General features: G+C 34.0%; 1 protein-coding gene across 1 annotated transcript; it reads right to left on the bottom strand.

The window, feature by feature from the left end:
* Nucleotides 1-2,346: 2,346 nt before the first annotated feature.
* On the bottom strand, nt 2,347-13,319 carry NTS (neurotensin). The gene is made up of 4 exons (XM_027108248.1): nt 13,138-13,319; nt 11,318-11,379; nt 5,382-5,606; nt 2,347-3,121 (listed from the first exon to the last, which is right to left on the bottom strand). Exons 1-4 carry the CDS (start codon nt 13,208-13,210, stop codon nt 2,969-2,971), a joined length of 513 nt encoding a protein of 170 aa, XP_026964049.1. The 5' UTR covers nt 13,211-13,319; the 3' UTR covers nt 2,347-2,968.
* Nucleotides 13,320-15,725: the final 2,406 nt, after the last annotated feature.

The raw sequence follows: 15,725 nt of genomic DNA, 5'->3' as shown, positions 1-15,725 counted from the left end.
TTCAGGCTTTTTAAGACAGAATTTGGATTTAATCCAAAATGCAAGGGAAAGACACTGTGGAATTTTGAGGAGAGACGCATGGCATAATCTAATTAATATTTTTAAAAATTTTATTCCTCTATGAGGATATAGATGAATAAGACGATAAGAATAAAGCAGCTGGGAAGAAACTGTCACAGTCCCGGGGGGGGAGGAAAATGTGTGGATTAGGGCAGTAGTGGTGGATATGGCAAGAAGCAGACAGATTTGAGATGTTTTTGAAAAGCAAAGCCAACAAAAGTTCTTAACAGATGAAATGGCAGGTTCGTATTAAAGAGAGGAGTTAAGAATTACTACTAGATTTTTGGCCTGAGCAGTTGGTGGGACCGTTCACTGACATGGGGAAATAAAGGAGTAAACCTCAGAAGAGAAGAGACAGTTCCTCTGTTGAAATGTAAGAGAGTAAGGCATAAATGCAAGGGAATTGTTACATTCAGTGGTAGGGAAATATGGTTTTCTTCTTATTGCTTTGTATTTTGGGTGAGATCATTAGAAAGTCATCTGACGAATGTCAGGAGAATGACGAGTGTTGCAATTTAGGGAAGAAGAGAAGATATAAAACAACCATTAGTGAGAACTGGAGGCAAAATTTATCATGCAAACAGAGTAGGAATATTGGGCAGTACTAAGGACCCTCTTGAGATTTGCGATCACAAATTTTAAGTGTGACACTTCAACGGTTTGGGTGCTTTTCTCCAGCTATGTTCAGCTTCTCAGGTCAGGTCACGATCAGGGGGAGATTTCAGTTTAACTGATGGTGTTCCCACAGGCTACTATAATGTAGAAGGACAGGAAATTGAGGGTAATAAGGGAGTGATTTTAATTTTACACGATAGAATCTAAGCCAAGTAAAGTGCAAAGTAAGGGCATGATTAGAAGGTGAAGAGTGAAAAGAAGTGGGGACAATGTATTAGATGGAATCATAAATGTTAGAGAGTGATAGATTATGTGAACTGGAGAGAGAAGATGACGTGTAGAGAGGAGAGTGCTTGAAATCGAGATTTTTGGAGAGGTTGAATTTATTGGGAGTGAGAAGTACTATGGAAGGACCATGGAAGTGATGGGATGAGGTGAAATGGATATAATGTTTATTATTGGAAGTGAAGATGTCAGGGACTGAGAAGGGAGATTATGGAGGGATCTTGCACGTGTATGTGGAAGTCCTCAAGGATAATGAATGAAGCAAGTAAAAAGGAGATCAGCAGTTGTTCAAAACACAGAGGGTTAGCATATGAAACTGTGTTATGCTCTGTAGTTTGTGAAGAAGAAAGGAAAACCAGTAGGAAAGTGGCCAGAAGAACTGTTAAATTTAGTGTGTTATTAATCTATTCCAGGTACCGTTGTAAGCATTTTACACCATATCAGACTACTTTACCGTCCTCCAGACCGCACATTTAGTAGCTGAGGAAACAGAGAGGTTAATTAAATTGTCCAAGATTACTAGTGAACAGTGGAGCTGAATCTGGGCCTTCTGACTCCAGAGTAGACACTCTTAATCACTATGGAGTAGTTTCCTTCTTAGGATCAGTGCCTTGAGCACTATTTTTTTTTTTTTTTTTTTTTTGCGATATGTGGGCCTCTCACTGCCGTGGCCTCTCCCGCCGCGGAGCACAGGCTCTGGACACGCAGGCTCAGCAGCCATGGCTCACGGGCCCAGCCGCTTCGCGGCACGTGGGATCTTCCCAGACCGGGGCACGAACCCGCGTCCCCTGCATCGGCAGGCGGACTCCCAACCACTGCGCCACCAGGGAAGCCCTTGAGCACTATTTAATGTTGAAGCTGTTAGGACTATAAAAGATGGTAGGGAGGTAGTTGTGAGAAGTCATGGTTTTATCAGAAAAACTCAGAGATTGGTGAGCTACACTTAAATCCTACCAAGTGGGGTTTAGCCTGGGGGAGGGGGCGATCTCATCTAAAGGCCATAGAGTTCTCAAAACTCCTTAATTCTAGAATAAGTCAAATCCTGATATCTTCCTTCATAGATGACTATGGGACTAGGATGCAACCTGTAAAGAGAGGTCCTCCTAGGCCCCCTGTCAGAGCAGGAGTCTAGGAGGCCACTGCTCATGGTGGGGTGTAAGGGCTGTGAGGGCTTATGAGACTGTAAGTACAGTGTTTAAGGAAATTCATGAGGAGTTATTTCAAATATGCCTTTTGCCTCAGAAATGGTCTCCTAAGTGGGAAAAATATTAGTCACATAAATTCCTCAGTGAGGTTAAAAATAAAGCTATCATTTACTGGATGTGAGGGAAAAATGTCAATAAAGGGTAACTCTTCTAATGATAGTAAATCTGCAAAGAAACATGGTTCTGATGGCTTGTTGTTTTTTTTGTTAGCTATTAAGTTTATTTAACAGAAAAACAAATTCAGTTGAAGATCATTCATTAAGATAAGCAGAATTAACAATAATTCATTAAACATTCTTTGAAGATGGTCCTATTTTACTACTATTACCTTCCCCATATCTGAGAGATTCATGAGTAAGTCTTAGAAGAGAGCACATATTTCTTTTAATTCGATAAAACATTCAGTCAGATAATAAAACAGGTGCTATTATTTTGTTTGGGGTTAATGACATGTAAGCTAGACTTTGCCATAAGACTCTGTTCTAATCTCTTATAATTTGGTTTAGAATGTCAAACATTTTGACTGTTTCAACAACCCATTAAGTGCTTTGCAAAATGACAAAACGTTCTACATATGACTTAATTCATATCTACTCCAGTTATACACAACACATCATGCTCAAGACCTAGATTTATTTGAAAACACTTAGTCCAATTTATATTAATGCAGAAAAATCACATCTAATAAACCACAATTGTAGCAGAGACAAAATAATTGTGTTCTGTCATATTTCCACACAAATATAATTTGATATTTAATTAAAGGATGGTAAATCACAATCACATGTAAATAAAATATCCTCTCAGTAGTAGTAAGAACCTCTTTTGAGTATGTAGGGTCTTCTGGGTTTATTCTCATACAGCTGCCGTTTCAGAATGTAAGGAATTTTTCTCTTTATAACTTCTTCCTTTTCATTTCTGTCATTTCCAGTATCAAGAACCTCTTCCTGAATCAACTGCAAGATAGACCGAATATGAATGAAACATACATGCATAAAGTCTTCCATTTCAGAGTATTTGTCTACCTTTTATCTCATTTGCTATTCAGACAGTAAGATATATGTGGATGAGATGTATGCAGTTCACAACAATTAAATGTTTTGCCCAAGAACAGGTGGCTATCAAGTGGCTGAGACAGGATGAGAACATGATTTTTCTGATTCTCTGTTCTGTGCTCTTAGTTCATCAGGCCAGCCTTTAAAATTTGCTTTCTATATTTGTCAAGGCCATATATTAATACCTCCAAATGAAGGAACACACTTAATATAATTTTGAGTATTTTTCTTTAATTTATGGTAGACCAAAAGATGGAAATATATCATAAATCACAACAAATACAAAGTTTTGAATCTAGTAAACCAGGTTTGGCCTCAAAGATCAATAGAATTTTATATTCAATTAAGTTAATTACTGATTTGACTTGAAAGCCATTCTAAAGATCTATTTCTCAGTCAAAGAGAGAGGAATGCTTGTTCTGCTTACTTGTTCAGCTGTTGTAGAAATTAACATATGTGAAAGCTCTGTTTAAATGGTAAAGATCTTTAGATTGTGCTGTTTAATAGTTAATCATTAAAAGCAAGTTCACATTCAAAAACTCAAGGGAGTTAATCTCTATGTAGAATCTTGTCTAATACCTCATCAAATATGCTGCATTCTAAAATTAGTTCCAAACACTTTTTCTGATAGTACTGTTCTGATTCAAATGTTCCGCTGGCATAAAATATTTAGGAACTCTTTCCAGAGTTTTGCACATGATTTACACAAAATTTTTTTTAAAATCAACGCTCAAGGTAAGAACTGTATTCATATCTGTGAATGTCTTCTAAACTTTGGGGTGACTATAACTAATACTGACAGCAGAGTAAGTTTTTAATCATAACCCGTATGCATTGAATCGTATCACAAGTACTTTATTTCAACCCACAGCTGTTCAATTTCATAGAAGGAAAAACAGCTACTGTCAGACAATCTAGTTTCTTAATCTTTTGTTTCTCTGTGCACATAGTCTGTAATTGTACTACACTCTGAATAATACCATCATTTTATTTTAAATCACTCAACAACATTTAAAATAGCAAAAGTTTTAATCTTATGTGCACCTGATTTGTCTGTATTATAGTTTATTGAGGGTTTTTTTTTTCCTGGATAAACAGCACATAATTGATATTTCCCTATGTTAAAATTAGTATTTTTCAAGTTTTATTGATGTAATATTTTAAAGAGAAAATCATTTAGCTGGAATTGGAATTAAGGGATAAACAGTCCAGCAAGAAAAATTAAAACTAGATTTTTTTTTTTAATCTGGAAAATATCATTTTGTTTACAAGTTAGAATAAACACTAGAAGTTCTGCATTTCATTTCCTCTTTTCCACAGGGTATCTCTGGGACAGTGTGTTATAGAGATTGTTATATTAGCAGGAAAGGCATCCTCAGACCCTCAGATCCCCAGTGTCGGTATAAGCCCAGAATATGAAACATGAAGTAAATTTCTCTTCGGGGTTAATCTGAAAGAAATATTTCCCTTGTTGGGAAAATATTAAAATTTTCTTCTTATTTTTTCTTAAAGCATTTTCATTTCTCTTTTCTCTTCCAAAAATTTCCAAACCAAAGGTGGTGAGTCACCAGTGTAGTATTTAATAGAACTGATTCATCCAGTCCTTTGTGGTAGTTCTGGATAATGAAATTGGGCTGTACTAGCCATAGTGGACCTCGTTTAGCTTCTAAGGATGATTGAAATCCACAATCCACACATTCAATTAAAATAGAAATATGCATATATCCTTATCATTCTGGTTTTATTTGCCTAATATATTCAAATAAAACTGGAAACTTTTGTGTTCTGTGTTTGTTTATAAATAAACACACATGACTTATGTGTTTCTAAGAAAACATTTTGAGTTTCCTAAATTTCTTAGGCATGCCACCACCACCACCAAAAACTGCCTAACCATGCCATCCACAATAAAAGCATATGTACCAAATCTGCCCTAAGACAGATCCCCCTTTTAAGACCAAAGAAAAGATATTTTGCTAAACTCCAAATATTTGCAGGACACTTTGAAGATCTGAAGGAATGTTAACCTCAACACATGGTTTATTCTTCCTTAATATTTGTAATTCTTCCTGTTACGATAATGATCAGGATTAAAAAAATCAGTACAAATGACAGTTAACTAGTATAACCACAATCATATTCGTATTTTGTTTTTGTTTACCTCCCAGTGTTGAAAGGCCCTGCTGTGACAGATTTTTCGGAGCTGGTATATTGTCAGCATTGCTTCCAAGCTAAAGCCATCTAAGGTAGTTGGAAATTTCCTTCTTGTAATAAGCTCCTCCTCAGGAAACTCTCCTGTTTCCTCGGCTTGGCTGTTCTGGTTATTTATAAGACTGCACACATTCAGCAGGCTCATTTTCCAAGAGGGAACACTTGCTTTACTGATCTGAAATGTAGAAAGAAATAGTTAATGCAATTAAAATTTGTGTTGTAAGAGTTAGAAATCAATTTCTATTGTGCTAAGTAAGCCATTACCTTTTAAGACCTAATTGTTAGTCTAGCCAAATAAAAACACTGTTATTAATTAGTAACTTCATATCACAAAGTTGAATAGTGTCGATACTTCATATCCTCTATTTGCCAAATGCAATAAAGTTAATACACATAAACACACACATACATGAGCAAAGCAAGAAAGAAAATAGAAATTACAGTAAGTAGAAATACATAAATATATATGTATATATCACAGGTGAAAATATTAAAAATATCACTCTCTCCTTATTACACTTCAGTTTAGTGTCTAATGGAACAGCGGCCAAGGTGATACTAATAGATTTGGATAATTACAGTAGTGTGAGACCACGAATCTATTCCACACATTAATAGTTGTCACAGGTAGCATCACAGATGATCAATTTATTTATTTGAAAATTATAATATTTTCTAAAATATCCTTTTCTAATAAGATCTTGTCTGAAACCATTATTACCATAATTAACAACTTTCTCATTTGCCAATTTTTGGAGAAACTAAGTGTGAAATAACTTATAAAACTTAACAAGCATCTCAAAGGGCATAGATGAAGAAAAGCATAAATTTTTTCTAAAGAACATAAAAAAAGCTTTTTTGAATGACCACAAAGCTGTGATGAGAAGATTCAAAAATATTAGTATCAATTTTATTGGTGTCAATTCTCTGTGAATTATTCTCCAAATGCAATGCAATTCCAAATCAAAGTTCCAATTTGGAAAATATGGGAAGACTGGAAGTTTAGAGGAAGGAGTGTACCAAAACAATTATGAAGTTAATTTGGAAGTATGAATATGTGAGAACTAAGAAGACTTAGAAAAATAAAAAGGTAATGAGGAAGGACTTACTCTACCAGATATTAAAATGTATCTTAAAGCTGCAGTAATCAAAGAGTGAATTAATAGAACAAGCATAAATATAAAACTCAACAAAAGAGAATATAATGTCCAAAATTTGATCCAAGTAAATATGATTGAAGAGCGTTATAGCAAAGTTTGCATTTGAAGTCCTTGGGACAGTTGGCTATGGGGAAATCTGGATTTAGATCTAGTTATAACTTTTATTGACATATTATAGTCTAACAATATCCAGATGGGTTAAATATGAGTAAAAATAAAAATATGTAAATATATAGAATTTATTTTATAAATTTGGAAAAATATTGTTAAGCAAATATCCAAACCAGAATCCATAAAGGAAAAGATAATTTATAATACATAAATGTGTAAATTATCTCTCAAAAATTAACAGCCTGAACTAAAATCAAAAGCAAGACATACTGTAAAAGCTGCCACAAAATGTTAATATACCTAACAGAGGTGGAGCTCTTCCAAAAGAAACTGGTGAATGCCCCAATTAAAAAACAAACAAACAAAACAAAACAAGAACAAAAAAACACTTAAAAAGTGTTCAACCGCAGATAAATAATATGAGCAGACAAGTCACAGAATCGCTATCAAAGAAGAAATATGCAACAGAAATATGTGGAATGATGTTCAACTTGGCTACTATCAGATCAGAAGACCCTAAAAAGTATAAGTACACTTGATGTACTTATGAGGATATGGAGAAACAGACACTTTCTCTTCTAAATATTTGTTGGTCTGAGTATATATTGGTATAATTTCTTGAAAGGTGTTTTGGCAATATGTATAAAAATTGTAAATGTGCATACCCTTTGATTAAGACTTTACCTTAGGGACATGCAAATCTGTGAGTACAAAAATATTCACTATAATGTTTTCAAACAGTTTGGAAATACATTCAACTATGCCCCTCGAATGTGATTATCAGCCTGTTCTTGAATTTTTCTGCTATGGGAAACTTAGAGGCAGCATGCTCCACTGTGTGGCAGCAACACCTTATGTCTTGCCAATTAATGGGATAGTACAATTTTACATTCGGAAAGCTCTTTAGAGATCATCTGATTGAGTGTTTTCCTTAGAACACTAGCTCTGTACTCACTGTTTTTAAAAAGGAGTTCCACTGCCAAGAGAATTGGAAAACTTGAGTTTAAAGGAAGTTTAAAGGAAATTTAAAGGCTTCTTGAGCTTTTTACTTGCAAATATTCATTGTAACTTTTCAACGGTGCTAACATAATATCCAATGCTCCCCAAACTAATTGACCATATAATGCTTTATTCATAAAGTATCTGTCAGGACTTGTGTTGTCTGATTATTTTTTTGGATGAGGAAACTGAGTAAAGCATTTTGTTCTCTTCTGCCAGTTAAAACAGTCACTGCATCACTCACTAGTATACTATTTAATATCACCTTAGCGCCTGTCATACTTTGGAAGCACCGCAGAGAGGGCACTTTTGACCATAGGATGTCTAAATAGACATGTATTTAAGAACATTTCTTATAAGGTTTAAATAGTTCACTCAAGAAAATGACAAAGACTCTGTCTTTGATGAAATCTGAGTTAGGATCCTCTGAGCCCTCTTCTTGACGAAGTCCCAAACTTGGGCTCTGTCCTTGGTCTACTTAGTCCAGTTTTAGCAAGAATCCTTCTGAGTCAAGTTAGCAAAAATGCCCCACCATTGATACTTGATCATCCTAGGATTCTATTGAGTTGTCTAACAAGAATTCTCCTAGATTTAGAGTTTCCTTAGTAATTTTCCATACAATGATCCACCCCAACCCTGTTCCTTGGCTGTAAGTCCACACTTGTCCTTGTTGTGCTTGGAGTTAAGCCTGATCTTTGCAAAACCATAGTTCCTCTTGAATAAAGTCTTCCTTGCTACCTTTAACAAGTGTCATGAATAATTTTCTTTAACAATAAACATTCTTATCTATTAAATTATTTTACGTAAATGTCTATAATAGACCTAAGCCTATAGATAAGAAATTTAGAATATTGTCTTCTCTTGCTTTTAAAATGAGGAAAACAAGAATATTTGTGGTTCTTACTTAGCATTATTTGATTAAACTCCTAATACTGAATAAGATCCTGGTCAAATTTTGGTTTCCTTAATTAAATGGGACCTAATCTATATTACTAGTGGTCACTATCTATAATACACTGAAATCAAATGTATTACAAGCATTTGAATTGGTGAATTGGTGAATTCATGGTGAATTCAAGTATTTCACCTAAGTAAAAATAAAGTCATCTGTGGTGGAGCCCTGAAGTTCTTACAGGTGAATACAAAAGGTAAGGGCTAGTAATAAATCCTAGATTCTTATTGTTAGTACATAAATATTTATTAAACTCTTACTGTATTCAAGGCATTGAATTTGATCACAGAAAATTACATCATTCCAGCAGCTTTTTGAGAGCCTAAAGAAAACATATTCTTTTCTTCAAAGTTCTCTTTCTTAATAAAACTATACCAAAGCACTACCACTGGTAATAAAGAGAATTGTATTGCGAGAACTAATTTCTTTATCTTCCCCTTCTCTTCAAGCTTTGGAATCTCTCTTGGCCTTCTCTTGCTTAAGAGTATTTCTACATTAGTATTTCAATGTCTAAATAGTTTTACTTTAAAAATTGAAATTACCTTTAGAGTGGAAAGAAGAAAACTGAAGCTTTCTGAAGCTTTTAATAATGGAGTTATACCAATAACAAATACTATTCTTTCAAAATTTTAGATACAGTATATTGGTTAAAATGGTCAAAAGTTTAGACTTTTCATTTGCATAGAACACCACACACACCAAAAACTAATTGAATCACAGAGAAATAAGTGATAGTAGTTTTATAAAAAATAAGAAATGAGCTTTATGTTCCCATCCTAGCAGCAAAATTGGGATAATTATGCTTCTGGGTGCTTCCTCGTCATAGTCTGTATTTTACTTATTTCAAGTAAAAAAGGAGGCAATGGGATTCAATTTTTCTTCCATGATCTGTTTTAGAGATCTATCCCATGACTGAATGAGAGCGGTATATGTTATTCTGTCTATACTTTGGCTACGTATTTCTCTTAAGAATAAAACTAAACCACTTCATATACTGAAATTGTTTTTCCCTTGCAGCATCTTGGCCAGGGAAGGAATCATAACCTCTACTCCCACATTTTTGCAAAGTAGCTGGCAATCCCCACACCATATCACATTTTGGAGATTATTTAGGACCTTTATTTGTCTACATAAACTTGAAATCATAGAGGTAAAATCTCTACCAAGACACTAAGGCATACTAATCTGTTCCATTTTTCAAAACAGACTATTAACTTCACTTGTCTTCCTATTTATGAGTTGAAGCGATTATAGCCATTGCTATTCTGATTGAGTTTTAAACAAAGGATCCATTATCTTAAGGTTAAATGTATTTGTTCACTGAGTTTTAATGACTAAATGAAATTTGATCATTCTTGATAGGAAACCCACCAAATTATGGTAGAATTTGGTTTCAATGTGTTCAACTTTTGTAGATCTGGGCAATTGTGGAAATATATAGGTACTTAAATTTTCCCCAAATGCCTTTTAAGGACCATAGTAGAAAACGTCTTTGTTAGCTCTGAGATGACAGTGACCCACATTCTCATACAAACACAGAAATGGCTATTACCCCTTCACACCCACTATTGAACACAATTCTACTTCTATGCTAGGGGTTGTTGCACCTGGAACATGCTCATCCAATTAGGGAAGAGGCAGGAGGAGTCCTGAGCATTTACTTTCTTACCACAGTGCCTGTGGAATCCTCAGCATTACAACAGTGATTGCACCGGGTGACTGCCTCACCTCAAGATATGTTCTTCTTTGAGAAGCATCTTTTGGTTGGGAACCCTGTTCTCCAACTCTACATTTAGATACACACTGATTAACTCACTCCGGGTAAATCAAGATTGTGTGGTAGTGTGGTAATTGGGTATATTCTAATTGAGTTTTATTCCTAGGTACAGGCTGGAATCTAAAAACCTTGCTTTCAAGACCCCAAGAGAGGAATAATAAGGTCCAGTACAAAGTTTCACCTGATTCAATAAAAACAATAAGCAGGTACCAATAACACTTCTGTTATGAGGAGAATTTAAATCCAGGTGTGGACTTAATGTAAATGTCTAGGAGATCATAAACTCCAACCCCAACGTTTAAAAATAAGGAAACAAAGGCAAGCAATGTTAACTAATCCCCTTGCTTAAGATCAAATAGTTCATAAGTCACAGCTGTGGGATTAGATCTCAAGGCTTCTGTTTGCCAGTCTATTGCTCTTTACTCTCTACCACATTTCTTTCATGGGTTTCGTGAACTTTAATTCTTAATTTAGGAACTCCACTTCACTCTCCCCAATAGTACAAGAAAGGCAAAAATATCACTTAATTTTCATTTATGTATTTATCTTGAGGCCAATATACCTTTCATCATACACAATATGACTGGAATGGAAAGAGGAGTTTTAAAAATACATTTGCATGTCCACATAAATAATATGTGACTACTTAATTAAATTTGCAGTATAGTGATTGATACACTATACAGTATCAATACAGCTTCTTTCCCTGTCACATCAACACCCTTAAGTCCTTTGAACTTAAGGAAAAGTTTCCCCATAAAGGAAATGCCTCCCAATGAACTTTTCAGTCTCAATGGGAAGTTATTACTATAGGAAAAGGACACCATGTTTATAATGAGAGTTCATATGTTTTTCAGTCCTTGGTTTAAAAAAAAAGAAAAAGTTACCTTTGATGTATGCATATTGGTCAATAAATCTGCTTCTAACGCTTTCATTTCCTCTTCTGAATCTGAGTAAAATCAAAACCACATGTTTACTGTATAATCACGTATCATGTAATTATATTATAACCTAGAGATTTAAGATTAGCCTCAAAAAACTTTGTCTTAGAAGTTTATTGTCTTTGCTATGTATTCATTCTCCTTAGAATAACATTTGGAAAAAAACAATTATAGTTTTACTTTAGGCTAACAGAATAGAATAATAGAAGCACTTTTAAGAAAATAAACACAGGATTTTATGCCAGGAGAGCTATTGATGATTTGGAGTTGTTTAATCACTGAATCTCATTATTTTTAAAAAAAACCTGATTATATGATAAAATAAAGATTTAATCAAAAATGCTGGATAATTTTTACTGGAAATAGTTTACATATACAGAATATATATGTATTGATATTTTAAAAACAACATAATGAAAAGGTATGTATAAGACATTTTTTCAAGATAAAAACAAAGGAAATTGCTTGCTGATAATTTTAGAATAAGAAAGACACTGAGATTTGTTTAATTTGAGATGCTATTTTACAAAACACACTTTGAAAGATTTGTTTCTCTACTTTAAACAAGGATTTAGAATCACGTGTACTTAGCAATTTTTTCACAGGCTATTAAGGAAATTGTTTAAGCAAAAGTGGAGTTGTCCATCAATACATGTACAAGAGTGTGGAAAATGGATTTCTGATGTTTTTTTAGAATACTCTTTCCAGTTTCCAATAATGAATATTTCACAGAGAAGAAAAATTTAGAAATTACTATAAGGTAATAGAAATAAAGTTATAGAACACTATACTGAGTTAATTCATAAAATCATAGCAGGAGTTTGAATTAAACATTTCAGTGTCATATTTATGATATAACAGTATAAAACAGGCTAAATATTTTTGCTGCATTTATCCCTTGTTTTTTTTCACCTTGATGTGATCATTCAATTATTTTCCAACATTAATTAGAGCATATGGCAATCACTATAATATTTCATATTATTCTTTTAAGTTTAAATCTTATTTTCAAGGTGACCTATTGATAGATATTTGACAAAGTATGGTTTCATCTTAATTATCACATGCAAAATACTCTACAGGGAAATAATTTTTATCAATATAAAATTTTCCAGTTACATTCTGTATCAACTTAAATGACATGCAAAAAAATAGTTAAATTAATAATACATCTATTTGTCACACAGAAAAGTTATATAAAATGTATTCTTAAAAGAGCTTGGTATTTTGTGTATTTTTCTAGAAATAATTTTCTACAAATAATGCTTTATTCATTTATTCATTAAACATCAATTTTCACTTTGTTATCTTAACATACACACAATTAAGAAAATAATATTTGAGAGGGAGAAGCCACCATGTCCTAAGAGAATGAATGAGGAAGAGATAAAACATTTCAAATGCAATCAGTTTTAATTATGGGTTTGCACTTTGACAGTCACCACTCCTGTACTTCTCATTAGAGAGTGACCAGCTTGATTTGTTTCACATGTTTTTTTTTCTAGTGGTTACATTGCAAAGCGGAACATGAAGTGTTTCATTGAAATCCCTTTTATTACCTTGCAGATTTAAAAAGGAAAAAGAAATCTTTCAGTTCTTGTAATCATAAAACAGAGAAAGAAAGTATCCAGCTTCTATCACTAAAAAGGAAATCCAGAATAAGGGAGAAACTCTTCTCCCTAGATACATTAACGTTAAGTGGCAACACACAGTAAAAATGGAAAAAGAAATCACTTCAGGGAGTTGTGAAATGCAGCTGAGCTTACCTGAGCACAGACTCCAGGAGCTGAAAGCCAGGAGTATCATGCACACCAGTTGGATTTTCATTCCTGCCATCATCTTCTTGAGCCTTCTAGCAAGCCCAGTCCATAAACGTCAGAGACAGGCTGAAGGGGGCTCTCTAGTGCTTCCTCTTGCCTCCAGCTGAGTTTGGGAGTGACTGAACTATGAAAGATGCTTTGACCATTCCCTATGTATATATATATATGTATATATATATATATATATATATATATATGCAGGGGATGATGTCATGAGTATACAGGGATTATCTCTTCAGGATGTGCCCTTCATTTCCATCCCTCCCCTCCACTCCCCACTTCCTCCTCCCTTTCTTCTTTGTCCCCCCCCACCTCTCCCCCACTTCTGAACCTCCAGTAACAGCGACATCTTCCCTAATTGACACTGCTGCTCCAGATTTCCGGCACGCAGGAGTCATTCAAAAGCAATTCCATACAGAGCATACTGGAAAAGAACTTCCAGTACCATTCTTTCCCCATTGCCTCTTATTCTCTGACTCTAAGAAGTTGTCATTTTGATTTTGTGAAGCATGAGATCTGTTATTTCTAATATAATCAAAATCTCCAGGATGAATGCCTAAAATCAGTAATTCTTTAGGTTTGGAAGTTCTTAAAGAGTCAGGATTCTTTTCTGATAACCCATACTTTTGAACAAGTGTTTTGTGGTTTCAGGACTGATAAGGTCTTAGACAATACATGCTAGAAAAAGAAAGCAAGTGGAAGATAAGCAGAAAATCAGTTATAATATTGGGTTAAACAAAAGAATTTAGAGAAAGGAGAGAGAATCAATTTTAAGAAAAGAGACTAGTAGCTCTAAGCAATAGGGTATTATTTCCTAACAAATTGAAAAGTCAATTTTAAGTAACTGAAAGGTTGACTGAATTATGTATGCTGATTTATGGTTGAGTGTCTTAGAAAGACAATTTCATGTTTACAAAACCCAACTATAATTTATTTGTTAGCAGGCAGAAATATGTATTATTGTATCACTGATTGCTGTTTTCCGATACTTTCCTTGTTTTCTGTCTGCATCGCTCTGCTCCTTTAGATTCATTCTTGCTGCCCCATCCTATTCAGTCTATAATCCCCTTTTCACTGGTTTTCGCCATTGTATCAGATTTCTTCCCCTGTGATAGTGATAAAGATGAGACTGTACTTCTGGAACGGAGACAATCTTAAATAACCACCGTCCACCAGTCGCATTCTTAAGACCACATCTTCACATATTTCATGAGTTACAATGACACTCATTCCCTCTCCCGGGTTCTCAGAAGAAAATGGCTCAAAATGTCTTTTGGAGTGAAGTTTTCTTCTTGCATTAAGTATTTCAGGATACATGGCATGACTGGAAAAGATGGTGCTGTTAAAAATGTGAATATTTGAAGGTAAATGTGTCTGAGACTTGTTCACTTCTTAAACATATCAACCAGATAGTAACAATCGAGAAAAGAAGTCTGGATTGATGTCTACAGAGAGTTGATTTATATCATATGGTATATGTCTACGGAATTGACTTCTCCATTTTATCCTACACCTAAGAAGAGGGACTAATTCCAAACATGTAATAATAATTTAAAATAGCAAGGAGTCATTCATGTAACTTAATGTTTAGGAATTTAACAATGGCTGATATTTTTTACTTCTTTTAGTTTGTTTTACAGACTTACATACTACACAGGCATTGAACACAACTCACTTGAGGAAAGTTTTATATGTAAAGGGTAATTAATCGGCAAAGAAATTTGAAATATGTACTCGATTTTTGCCTTTATGCCACTAGGGGGCGCAATAGATGTTTAAAAGGATTTTTATTTTCACTTGACTGATCACATCAGAATTCTGAGCATTATGCTTTCTTCTCATGATCAGAGCATCTTTGTGACAGAATCCTTTCAAAGCCACTTTAATGAAGAAGTCAAGAAATTATATATTCTTTGCATGATATTTAAATTAGTTGTTTTATGAGCTTTTGACATGCAAATACAAAGAACAATCTTTTAAAATGTGTGATAGCAGCCTAATGGTAAAAAGAAAGTGTGAGTCCTATTTTTCTCAACTGACTTCTTTCATACATGAAGCTCAGGGAAATGTTGACAAAATTTATTCTTAATTAATTAGAAAGAAAGGGGGAGAATTAATAGTGGGAATTCTTGTTGTTTTAAATATATCACTTCATTAGCTGTCGATGTAGAAATGATAAGCCTGAAAGAATTGGGGGAAATGTGTTAGCAAATGTCAAATAATTGAAAATCAGATAGATGCTATACACTACCTTTTCTTTTGGGAGAAAAAGAAGATGTGTAACTTTTATGGTAAAATTATGATATAGATAAACTTTATTTGACCTCTAAATGGTATTTTTAAAAACATCTGTTACACCTTTGCTTTTCAGCTCCAATGCCTTCGAGCTATAGAAAAGCCAATTAAACAATTTGTTTTAAGAGACAGTAAGTTACCTGTGGATATTTGCCTTTAAACGTATTTCAGGAAGTACTTCAATGATGCCTTTTATGCAGGATTTCAGGCACCTTTCTATGGAGATGGGTGAAATATCT

This window comes from Aethalodelphis obliquidens, unplaced genomic scaffold, assembly GCF_003676395.1.
Source record: "Aethalodelphis obliquidens isolate GAN/ISIS:26980383/991018 unplaced genomic scaffold, ASM367639v1 scaffold8, whole genome shotgun sequence".
In the NCBI taxonomy this organism is placed as follows: domain Eukaryota; kingdom Metazoa; phylum Chordata; class Mammalia; order Artiodactyla; family Delphinidae; genus Aethalodelphis; species Aethalodelphis obliquidens.
Note: the sequence above shows the minus strand (reverse complement) of the source record. Positions and strands in the feature narration are given on the sequence as shown.

Bases quoted from the DNA above. Each gene is read 5' to 3' on its own strand.
- NTS (XM_027108248.1), bottom strand. From the start codon at position 13,210: ATGATGGCAGGAATGAAAATCCAACTGGTGTGCATGATACTCCTGGCT. The intron at 5,607-11,317 runs GTAACTTTTTCT...TCTACATTTCAG, and splicing joins CCAATATGCATACATCAAAG to ATCAGTAAAGCAAGTGTTCC. The intron at 3,122-5,381 runs GTAAACAAAAAC...TCTATCTTGCAG, and splicing joins GGGCCTTTCAACACTGGGAG to TTGATTCAGGAAGAGGTTCT.